Below are 12744 nucleotides of genomic sequence, written 5' to 3' on the forward strand. Positions count from 1 at the left end.
CTTTTTTTTTTTAAATTAGAATATGCCAATTCCTCCATTTTCCTGTAGTCGGTCTTTTAATGTAATTATTTTGTCTTTATTTCTCTGTCAGACCATGTAAAATTATAGCAGAATGTGTAATATTTATTTCTTTAGCACCTGTTTAAAAGGGTTTGACTGAAATTGGTAAGATGTTCATATTTTCAAGTGTTTTATCCAAGAATTGTTCAGTGAATGTTTTCGAAAAGTCTGCCTTGCTTATAAGTCAACCCTCAACATTGAACCTCATATTTTGTACTGGATTTCTTAACTTATAAGCAAGTACATATGGTCATTCTAAAAATTTAACCCCACAGCTGAACTGATAATGCATTTTCTTCTGAGGAATTGTTTTATTGCATCATATCTGAATATCATCATAGTTTTTTGCATGTTTTGGCTTACACCTTGGTATCAGAGCTTTGGCGTTACACAGGTTTTGGTGTTATATAGATCATTTCACAAATTATAAAATTAATATTCAAAATATATGTATACATTAGCACTTCAAAATAAGTTTTAACTGCAATGAGTATGAAGGCACTAATTATATATATATATATATATATATATATATATATATATATATATATATATATATATATATATATATAAAAGTGAAAAATATTGAAAAGACCACACCAATAGCCCATAGATGCGCAACGCAGCAAAACTAAAAAGCCAAGTAAATATAAAATTAAGCAAACAGGATTACAAAAATGAAACAAATTATAAATAACAAATGATGATAAAAAGGAAAAATGCAAACAGCTATTAAGTAGGAATAGAAAAAGAGTGAATCCAGAGCTCATCAGCCGTGGAGGATTCATTAATTATGGTCAAAAGACGAAAATTTTAACTATAAACTAAAAGAGAATGTTTAAGCTCCAGTACATGTAATATAGAGTAACAATGGGCAAACGCACCACTTGCTAAGCTAAAAACAATAAACTAGAGCTCAAACCTAAAACTAAAAGCAGGGGGTTTCGCCTCGACTAATTAGGAAAACAAGTTCCGATAATTAGCCTTTCACGGGACAGTACCTGCCAATAACAAAATTGTCTTACCTTGAAATCCGCGTAACCAAATCAAATCCATTGTTCAGCCTGATAAAATAACCAATCCATTCGTCAACAAAACATTAAAAACATATCCCAAAATTGTTGACGAATGGATTGGTTATTTTATCAGGCTGAACAATGGATTTGATTTGGTTACGCGGATTTCAAGGTAAGACAATTTTGTTATTGGCAGGTACTGTCCCGTGGAAGGCTAATTATCGGAACTTGTTTTCCTAATTAGTCGAGGCGAAACCCCCTGCTTTTAGTTTTAGGTTTGAGCTCTAGTTTATTGTTTTTAGCTTAGCAAGTGGTGCGTTTGCCCATTGTTACTCTATATTACATGTACTGGAGCTTAAACATTCTCTTTTAGTTTATAGTTAAAATTTTGGTCTTTTGACCATAATTAATGAATCCTCCACGGCTGATGAGCTCTGGATTCACTCTTTTTCTATTCCTACTTAATAGCTGTTTGCATTTTTCCTTTTTATCATCATTTGTTATTTATAATTTGTTTAATTTTTGTAATCCTGTTTGCTTAATTTTTTATATATATATATATATATATATATATATATATATATATATATATATATATATATATATATATATATATATATATATATATATAGTCATTCACAAATATGTGACATAATCAAAAGAAAGTGAATTATCCTGCACTTCTGCTAGCTTCATTGCATAACAGTTGTATTTTCAAAAGTAACCTGTTTTTTTTTTTATTTTTATTTAAAAGCTTTGAAATAAGATAAAAATATGAAAACAGTTTCAAAATTTAATTTACTTATTAATTTTTATGGCTTTTTTTTAACTGTGAAGCTTTTTGTGTACTTCTGAAAAGTTGTGCGGTTTGTAGAAAATAGCATTATAAATGAATTCTACTGTATTTAGGGCATCCACTCCCAATTCCGAATCCCGTGCAATCCCAGCATGATATTTAGTGGGATTGAGAGCAAAACCCTGCAAAGATTTTCCATGTAAATGTTTTCTTACTATTGTCACACTTAAAATAAATGTTTTCACAAACATCCAGGGAGTGAATAAAGAAATAGTTTTTGGGAGGGGCAGCAGAGAGTAGTATTCACTCTAGAAAAATAAAAGGGCAGGGTGCTGGCCTTTGAAAGGGGCACTATTTCAACGTGGTGACGCTCCCACCCAAGACCAATGATGCACCACTCAAAAAGTACTGAGCGCCCCCCCCCCCCACAAAAAAAAATTAAGAGAGGAAATAACACTTAAAACACCTTGCGAAAATTCAAACAGTCAAGTCTGCACCATGACCCCCCCCCCCCGATCGCCATCACCACTGACTTTAGTATTAAATATGATTTCATCCAGAAAACGCACTTGACTTCAGAATAGGGTTAACTCACACCCCCCCACACACAAACAAATGCCAACTAAGCTAAGCACATTTTCCACACTCCATAGGAACATTTAGCTAATGCTGAAACTTGGCTTTGGGTGTTTTTCAACACTTTTCAGGCCATAATTTTAACCACCTATAAGAGTAAAAAAAATTCTAGGCGTTTCAAAACCCTTTGAATTTCAATTTAAGAAGAACAGTATTTAATTACCGAGCTCCCCTTCCTACCAAAGAAACTGCCTAGTAATGTGCATTGTGCCATTAAGTATTTTAGTAGACATCAAAATCGTGATGAGTCTAAATTCTCCTTTTAAAATATGTTATTACACTTCAAATACTAGAATAATTAACTTAAAATACTGTGTGCAGTGCTTCAAAAATGCAGTGGTAGCAAGTTGCAACACTAAAAAGACTTTATTTGAGCTCTATTTCCTAGTCTTGGGGTTGTTCAAATTCATAACACAAATGTGTTGGCAGATGTATGTGCTCCTAAATGCAATGCATAAGCAGCTTGGGCCAAGCTAAGATTTTTATCTCAGACAATTTTTGTGAAAATGTAATATATCGGTATTTTAATTTTGTGATTTTTATTTAAAAATCAATTGTATAATATTTATAAAAGAAAAAGAAACAGTGCAAGATCATTTTTGTTAGAAAAAAGCACGAGTATGTCAAAAGTATGCTTTTTATTATGTCAATAAGTGTTTTAAATAATCTGTTATATGAATCATATACAAAGATAATAAAAATACTAGCAAAAAGGAGAGAATTGAATGAACTCCCTGTCAATGCAATATGTTTCTATATGAAATGTTTTTTTAGGGGGGGGGGGGGCTGGGGATGGGGGTTAAAAATCCAAGATATTAAAAAAATTCCCTTGCATTTTAGCCCAGTAAGCTTTGTACTATGTTCTTCTTAGGAAACAATCAGAAAGTTAACTTTCCAGAAACAGATGTGAAAAGATTGCTACACAATCACTAGCAATGCACTAAAATTAGCTAAGCCTAATTTCCACGTGCAAACGAAAAACGGACACAAAGGGCAGAAATGTTAGGAAAATGTCCTATTCTCTCTCTCATTGTTGATTCTCAGAAGATCAAGGATGAGAAGGAAGGAAACAAAGATCTCTCCCTTCCCAGAGGACCCTACTCCTTCCCACAACCTTTCAAAAACCCACCTTCAGTAGAAAGAAGAACATGCCTTTGTTTCCTACTGATAAGCCTGTTTGAATTCTGAGAATCTCATCCCCTCTTTGCCCCCCTTTTGCTTCCCCTTTTGTTTATGGGGCCGTTTTCAGGGTGAAATTCTGGGAACAAAGTAAGACATGGGCGTTTTTGCTGACAAAAACTGGACAAATAAAATTGCCCCGATACCGCGGCAGGTCGAAACGATGGTTGAGGCATCTTTTTAAAAACACAGGGTGCAATTTCTTATTTTTGAAAAGGGCAGGGCGCATTTCGCGATCTAAAAGAAGGGCAGGGCGCATTCTGCTGATATGGAAAAAGGCAGGGCGCTGCGCCCTTCAAAAAAGGCCTAGCGGGAACACTACCAGTGAGTAAAAATAAAAAGTTCCTCTTCATACAATTTTTCATAGCAAAGTTTTCAGGAAGTTATTTTTAAATGTTTTTTGGCTCCCTCAATGTTAATTACCAATTCTAACAAAGAAGAAGAGTTAGTGAACGAATGCAAATTGTAATTCCATTATGCACCTTTGAATTACAAACCAGTGTGAGTTAAGTCAGTTAAACATATTCTTTCCTATTGATCTCTGACTCCCATGTTGCTCCTTAGGACACAAAAGTGATTTTATTCAAAAATGTTATGCCTGTTTTTTGAAATAATAGTTTAAAGATTTTGATTTTTATTTTTGGAGGAGGGGGGGGGGGATATGCTAAAAATATTTAATGGGATAGTTAAATCAATTTTATCCTTTTTGGGAGATGCTCACTGTGCACCTCCTAAAATCCGCTGTTGCAAGCATCAACGGTTGGAATTCAAAAAAGTTGGAGTCGCCTTCCTCCATATGTCTGCAAAAAGAGCTAGGAAAACTGTTTGAATGGTGGATTATTTAAGAACACAATATAAACTATATTTTTTCCGAGAATGAATTGGTATTCTCATTCAAGGTTCATGCAGAACTAATGGAATAATTTTTGTATGAAGTATTTTAATGTGTCATATCTGACTGTCATTATAGTTCTTAGAAGCCTTGATAAATATGTTGAATCGTACTTTCATTATCAAAATGCTATGGTAACATAATTTAGTTAATATTGAACTTGAATTTAGTTATTAGTTAATAACTTTTAGAAATGTAATACCAAACTGAAATCTATTGAATTTTATCTCAGGCAAGTTGGTCATAAACTAAAATCAATAAAAGGCTGTTTATGATTTCTTTAAATTGCTTTGTCAAAAACAAAACTTTCTCGATTAATTGATGAGAAGTAAAAATAAGTTTATTATGTTTAATAAAGCGTCAAGTTTTGTTCAGAAACAAAATATATCCCTTTGTTTCTCACACAATGCTTAAATATTGAAAACGTTGCTTGAATTGAAATGTTCCAAACAAAACGTTCGTCAATATTTTGAATTTGCTGAAAAATGACTTGAGGTTTGCGAAAATAAATTGAATATCCTTTGCTCAAAGCTTCAGTTAATTTTTTAAAATTTGATATCGTTTTTATGTTACCTAATAGTTCTTTTTTCATAAAAGACATGTTTTGAAAAAATCTAAATTGTTGAAAATTTACATATGAAATAAATTGCTAACTAAACTGATTGAGAGAGAGAGAGAGTTTCAAAGATTTCCTTGATGTTTGGAAATAAATATTGGTTGGAAAAGTGAGTTCTGGAACTTGTTATATCAATTTGTCTTGTCATCATCAGGATTCAGGAGATCTATATTCCAGAGAATTCTTCTTTTTATTTTGTGATTTCTCCCTGAAAAAATGGATAATTTTGCTCTGAATTATTCAATTTCCAATATTTTAAATAAAATTGTAGTTTTTATAAATTCTTATCAGTTTACTAAAGCATTATACAAATTTATTTGCATACTAACTATAACTTACGCCTTTGATTGCACAATTTACTTGTTGAGATACTTAGTCAATCTTCTCAAATATTTTTTTAAAAGAGTAATTTGTATTTTCTCAACCTTTTCCTTTCACCTGGAATGACTGTTTTAAAAACATGTAGCCAAGACACATTCACCCCAGAATTTTTCCTCCCTTTTTCTTGACATCCAAACCAGCCTAAAAGGTTCAAGTCTGCTTTGTGGCTTTTTCCCGAAGGGAAACAGCTTAAACTGTTCACCTGGTTTTCCTATGTTCTTATGTTTCGGTTACACACAGTTTATCTCTCTCAAACATGTGGGATATCCATTTCAAATCATTAGCACCATACTTTTGAAAGGAAGCATTCCTCAATAAGCCCCCATGTGGAAAGGCTATTTTTGTATCTTCAGTCTCAATTAGAAAAGGTTAATGTATTGTGAAAGTAAATTTAGCGTTCATATCTAAGAGGAATCATTTGTGAATAATTGTTTTAAGTATGTTTATTACTCAATTGTCAATTTTAAATGTATTGAAAACAAAGCAAAATGTTTATGTATATAACCAGTGTTTTAAAACATTGCATTAATGTAATTGCATTTAGTGTACTTAATATAATTATTTTTTTCAAAGTAAAGTGTATTTTTAACCATGCTTTTATAAATTTTTGCAAACTATGGAAAATCTTATACACAAGTAGTTATACATAATAGTGTTCATTTCCAATTTATCAAAAAATTTCTCCAAATTGTGTTATTACATTTATTTATTATTATTAAATCTTTAGGTTTTATTATTTGGTTTTGTGTACATTCAAAGCAAAGGGATAAAGTTATTCTTTTACAAAATGCTATTTGACTTTTACTTTACTGTATAATTTTAAAGATGTCAAGGACAATTTTTAATTTCCTGATTAAGATTTCATTCTTCAGTGTACTTGATGTCAAAAATACTTGTTTCTTAATTGCTATCATTTTATAAACAATTCTTTTTATTTTGATTTTAGTTGGTGTATGCTTTATTCATTTTGAAGCTGTCATAGTTTGCCTCTTTTGCTTGCATTTATGTTTAGTTATGTTAAATCAAGTGACTTTTATCTGTCTCTCAATGTCAGATAAATTATTCAATCCCATTTAATGCCAAACAACATTAACTACAAAATCAGGAGAAGTAAAAACTATTTTTTTGATTCATTTAGTTTGATGGTTCTTCTAAAAATAATGAATGAGTTATTATGGCACAACAAAATATGGTTTAGTTGTGCCTGACTGAAATCCAAGTCGTTACTAAGAAGTTAACTTGAGAGGACTCAAAAGATTATTATTTAAAACATTTTTTCCCCCTTCTAGACAATATTGTTTGACATTAATGTACAAATTGTATCATGTGGTAAGTATTCATGAAGTAAGAAATGTGATTAGAGTTCATATTGTTCATTTTATTCTTTTAGCAACCAATGCCCTGTTTGTCCAATGGTATGGAACAGTGACCAAAGGTATTTATTTATTACTATTATCTTTTAATACAGTAATTAATGTTGTAGCATTCTGGCCTAAATTTCTTTTTAATATTTAAGGCATGATAAATGGTTTAGAGTTTAAACCCTCCACTAGAGTAATCTGAATACCACTATACAAAATCGACTTTGCTACTACCCACCCAAATATCCTTTTATAGTAATTGGACTTATGCAAAAGACAGAGGCATTTAGTTTTGTTATAGAGTCATTTCTTATCAAGAGATTCAAGGTGACCTCACATTTTTGAATTGATTTCAAATTTAAATCTGGCTCATTGATTTTGCTCTTCAATGTAATCAGAAATCTAAGTTTTCACATTTCAAACTTCTTTTGTATTTTAGTTACCAGATTTAAAACATCCGTCATGAAAATTTTTGCAGCCCTTATTCTTTTCTTGGATCTACAACCTCACATCTTTATGTTTTGAAATATGGTTAACCTGTAACCTTGAAACCAGTCTTGCATAATATAAACAAACGCGCGAACGGTGTTTGCCGAAAATTTTCGACTCTGCAGAAATTTTTTAAAAACTGCTAATGTTAATTTGAAAAACAAAAACATTTTTTAAGGGACATTTTTAAAAATTGCAGTTTATTTCTGTTGAAGCCTTTTTTCGCAAGCCTTTTAAAGCACATGTGTGAAAAAAATAATGGTTTTGGCAATTTTCTTCAGTTGGTGAAAAATAAACATAAACTATATGTTATTGTAAAAAACAAAAAAAGATTTAAAGCACTTTTTTTTGTCTCTTTCATATTTAAATATAAATTTAATTCTTTACTCACAAGGGTGAATTAGGCAATATAATTATTTGCAGAAAGCTTTTCATTTTATCTAAGTCTGCCTGAAACCCACCTTTGGCAATCTGCTTTTGTTTACATTGTTTAGTATGCTTTTAATTTTAAGATGTTTCAATAAGCAGACTCAACAACACATTTTTTTTTAGTTACTGTACAAATGTAATAATTTGTCTCATCCAGGGGCAGGAAAGGAGAGAAGACATAAAAAATTCTAGGACATTTGATTTGAACACCGATAAAAACAAAGAATACAACATGAGGCGTCCTTTTTCTAAATCTGGAGATTTTAGTAAACATTTTTCATATTGACTTTTTAGAAACATGTATGTACTCATTTTAAAATTCGGTCAAAATGTAGCAGCAGAATTTGAGGGGGAAAACATTTATTGAAGTTTTTACAGTGCAATTCAAACAAATACCTCAATTGTTCAAAGACAAATAGCATGTATATGCAAGAAAAAAACAATTGGGTTATTTTCCCTAAACAGCACAATTTGAACAGAACAGGGTGTACGATAGCGGACTGTATTTTTATGCGGAAAGGTGCTGGTAGATGCGGGGTTGTTCATATTTATGAGATGTGATGAAACTTATGCGATATAATGAATAAAATAAGACAACTGACCACACATCATCCTTGTTCCACCATTTATTGCGACTTAAAAACAAAACAGAATGAAAAATGCATGCCAAAATAAAACTCGTCTGCAGATAAAAATCGTCTGCGTTATTATTCAATTCAGAGCAAGTCTAAACTTAAGCAGCGGAACTTCCCTTAACGCTAAACACACAACATTCCGCCCGCCATTGAAAGAATTTTCAATAATTGTCACATTATATAAGATGAGTTTTTTCACAAAAAAAATTGTTAACACTCCTTTTGTCCTGGCAGGACACATATCTTTGATATCCCTCTTGTATAAATATTTGATGAGGTTTTTACTTTGACCACCCTAATATTTCCATCTGAACCAGGTGTAGTCTGTATAATTCTGCCCAAGGTCCATTTACCTGGGGGTAAGTTATCATCTTTAAGAAGAACCATAGTACCAATAGGAATATTACCTTGTTTGAAACATCACTTAGTATAATTTTGGAGATGATTTAGATAATCTCTTTGCCAACTTTTCCATATCAATTGCGAGTACCTTGTAAGTTTTTGCCATCTTGACAAGTGATTTTCATTAGTATCAATTAATTGTGGCTCTGGAATTGCGTTAATTGGACGACCAATTAAGAAATGGCCTGGAGTGAGAACTTCGTATTCATTAGAATCATATCTTCGTATTCATAGGCAAGGGAGTTAAAGGACGCGAATTTAATGTGCCTTCTATTTGAATAACAATAGTCAAAAATTCTTCTATTGTAAGTCTAACATTGTTTAAATTTCTTTTCAAATGGTATTTAACCGACTTAACACCAGCTTCCCACAAACCTCCAAAATCTGGGGAATTGGGAGGAATGAATTTCCAAATTACTGATTCAGAAGTTAAATAATTAGAAAAACTGCTATTTTGCTCAGTAACAAGTGATAACAATCGTTTTAACTCCGAATCTGCACCTTTAAAATTAGTGGCATTATCTGACATAATAGTTGAACTTTTCCCTCTGCGAGCAAAAAAACGCTTTAGAGCAGCTATGAAAGCTTCTGAAGTCAGCTCTGTGACTAATTCAATGTGAATAGCTTTTGTAGCCAAACAAATAAATAAAGCTAAGTAAATTTTGGAATAGATTCCCTTTCTTTGGTTCTTGTATTTAATTTCAAACGGACCACAAAAGTCAACTCCCGCAACATTAAATGTAAAATTAGGGTTGGTCCTTTCAGATGGAAGATTACCCATAATTTGTTGTGCAGTAACAGGTTTATTTTTGAAACACGTAATGCATTCATGAACTATCTTTCGTGCAGTACTTTTACCATTAATTGGCCAATATTGCATGCGAACATGATGCAGCAATGATTGTGGACCCAAATGTAAGTACCTTTCATGGGAATATTCAAAAATTATTGAAGTGAGTTTATGGCTCTTAGGTAAAATAATTGGATGTTTATGATCAAAATTTAAGTTGGAATTATTTAACCTACCTCCCACTCTAAGAATTGAGTCCTTATCTAGAAATGGATTTAAAAATTTAAGTTTACTTTTCCGAGCTACTGATTATTTTTCTTCAGCAGTTCTATTTCTTCTGCGAATTCCACTTCTTGAACAGATTTAATCAAGAATTTAGTGGATTGCTCCAACTCTTGGATATTTATCTGACCCTTAGAGCTGCTTTGGCCCTTGGCAAATCTGAAAATAAAACATAATGTGTGGATAATTTTAGAAAAACTGTTAGAAATATTTAGGACTGTCTCAATAAACGAAGTGTCTTTCGTTAATGTCAAACAAATGGTCTTTTTGAGTTCAATTTCATAGGTGTTAGAGTCTAGATAATTTGTAGAGGTTTCTGTCATTTTCTCTTCCAACATGTCTTGTTGTAGAAATTCTGGACCCTTAAACCACAAAGATGAGATTTGAGAGCTGCTTGCTCCGCGTGAGATCAAGTCTGAAGGGTTCTGTTCGGATGCTACATGTTTCCATTGGTAGGCTTCAGTAAGTTGTTGAATGGTAGAAACTCTGTTGCCAACGTAGGTCTTTAACTGATGCGAAGGAGTTTTGATCCACGCAAGTGCAATGGTGGAATCTGACCACAAAATGACTTCCTTGATATTCATTTTCAAAGATTTTAAGGTTTTTTGTGTTAATTCTGCGAGTAGATGACAAGCGGAGAGTTCTAAACGGGCAATTGACATTTTCTTCAGTGGAGCTACCCGAGATTTGCTACATATTAGATGCGAGGACACTTCATGAGATTCAGAAATGCTCTGAAGATAAATAGTTGCTCCGTAGGCAGCTTCTGAAGCATCTGCCAAACCGTGTAATTTTAATGTGTCACCGTCTTCATTTTCTAGGTAACGCTGCACTTTAATATTTTCTATCTCCTTTAAGGATATCACAAAATTACGCCATTCGGTTGCGATTGAATCTGGTAACTTGTCTTCCCATTTTAGTGTAAGTAGCCACAGTCTTTGCATAAAGATTTTTGCCTTGCATATTATGGGGCCAATTAAGCCAAGAGGATCATACAATTTTGCAATGTCAGATAGAACGTCTCGTTTGGTGTAACTTATCCTGGGTTTCAAAGAAACCTTGAAGAAAAATTTGTTTTCTGTTGGGTTCCAATTTATCCCTAAAGCTTTTTTCTCATTTTCCGATTTCTCGTCAAAACTATGATTTTCTCCAGCCAAATTAAAAATGGAATTGCTGACATTTGAGCTCCATTTATGAAAAAACATGCCACTGGTTTTAAACATTTCCAAAAGTTGTTTTTGGACCTCTTCAAATTCCTTAATGTTTGAGGCTCCGGATACCACATCATCCATATAGAAATCACTTAGAGTTACAGCAGACGCAAGAGGAAATTTTGATGCTTCATCATATGCAAGTTGTTGAAGTGTTCTAATAGCTAAATAAGGGGCACGTGATGTTCCGTATGTCACAGTCTTTAACTTAAATGTGAGAACAGGGTCTTCTGCTGTCTTTTTCCACAAAATTCTTTGGAGATTTTGCTGAGATGGATGAATTCCAATTTGCCTGTACATCTTCTTAATATCGGCTATGAATGCGTATTTATGTTTGCGAAATCTGACCATTATGTCAAAAATATCTTCTCGGACGTCACCTTTCAATAAAATATCGTTAAGGGATTTTCCAGAAGTTGTTGCAGCCGATGCGTTGAAGACGACACGTAATGGAGTTGTCTGATTTTCTGGTTTATATACTCCGTGATGCGGCAGATAATAAGATTTTTCTTTGATATCTTCATCTGAGATAACTTCCATGTGATTTAGATCTTCGTATTCTTGCATGAAGTTTTGAAATAATTGCATCATTGTTGGTTTGTTTTTCAATTGCTTCCAAAGGCTTTCAAGTCTTCGTTCTGCATTTGCTCTGGAATCTCCTAAGCAGGAAGGTTCTTCTTTAAGAGACATAGAAACAATGAATCTACCGTCATTATCTCGATTATACGTTGACATAAAATATTCTTCGCAAAATTTCGCTTCATCGCTAATGATGCATTTATCATCTTCCACGTTTTCAATGTTCCAAAATTTCTGAATACTTTGTTCAAGAGAGTCCAAACCTTTAACAAAACCACAAAATTTAAATTCGGATGCGCTTGTGCTTGTTCCAGTAGCTATATAGCCAAAAACTGTCTCTTGAAATCTTAAATCCGGTGAAGGGGTTCGAAATTGTCCAGTTTTTATGATTTCCCAAAACAACTCTGCGCCAATTAATAAATCAATTTTATTTGTAGTGCCAAAACCCGGGTCTGCTAGGATTACACCTGGAGGCAATGTCATATTTTTTGTACTTATGACATAGGATGGGGTGACATCAGTAATTCTTGAAAGAATTAATAAATCTAATTTTCTATTAAAAGTGCGATTTTCATTCCAAATTACTGCTTTTATTTTTGAAAATAGTTTCACTGAACTACCATTGATGCCCGAAACGGACGCGTGAAACCTTTCTTCCCTTAAATTCAATAAATCAGCGAATGCAGCTGTAGTGAAGCTGCTTTGGGAACCACAATCATGGAGAGCACATCCAATAACTGGATTTCCAGAAGCATCTAAAACTGAAACAAGTGCAGTTGACAAAATCACATTTCGCTCTGCTGAGGGAGTGTAGCCAGCGAAAGTTCTAACGTCTTGGACAGCGGGAGAACCATTGTCAGGGGCATTGTCTGGGAACTGCAATTTTTCAATTGTATCCAAAGACTGGAGAGGGGGTGTGGGTTTCGTAGTCTCTCTGACTTTGTGCAATCAGCTGTTATGCCTTTTCCCTCAAGTAAAACAGAAATGTTT

General features: G+C 32.9%; 1 protein-coding gene across 2 annotated transcripts in view; it reads left to right on the forward strand.

The window, feature by feature from the left end:
- The window catches only part of LOC129231519 (uncharacterized), a 61335-nt gene that overhangs the window by 26977 nt on the left and 21614 nt on the right, over window positions 1–12744 (forward strand). For both annotated transcript variants that reach the window (XM_054865856.1, XM_054865855.1), the window contains one exon: window positions 6967–7011. In XM_054865856.1, coding sequence (XP_054721831.1) covers window positions 6967–7011 — 45 coding nt within the window. The remainder of the gene's footprint in view (window positions 1–6966; window positions 7012–12744) is intronic.

The sequence above is a fragment of the Uloborus diversus genome, chromosome 10 (assembly GCF_026930045.1).
Source record: "Uloborus diversus isolate 005 chromosome 10, Udiv.v.3.1, whole genome shotgun sequence".
NCBI classification, from domain to species: domain Eukaryota; kingdom Metazoa; phylum Arthropoda; class Arachnida; order Araneae; family Uloboridae; genus Uloborus; species Uloborus diversus.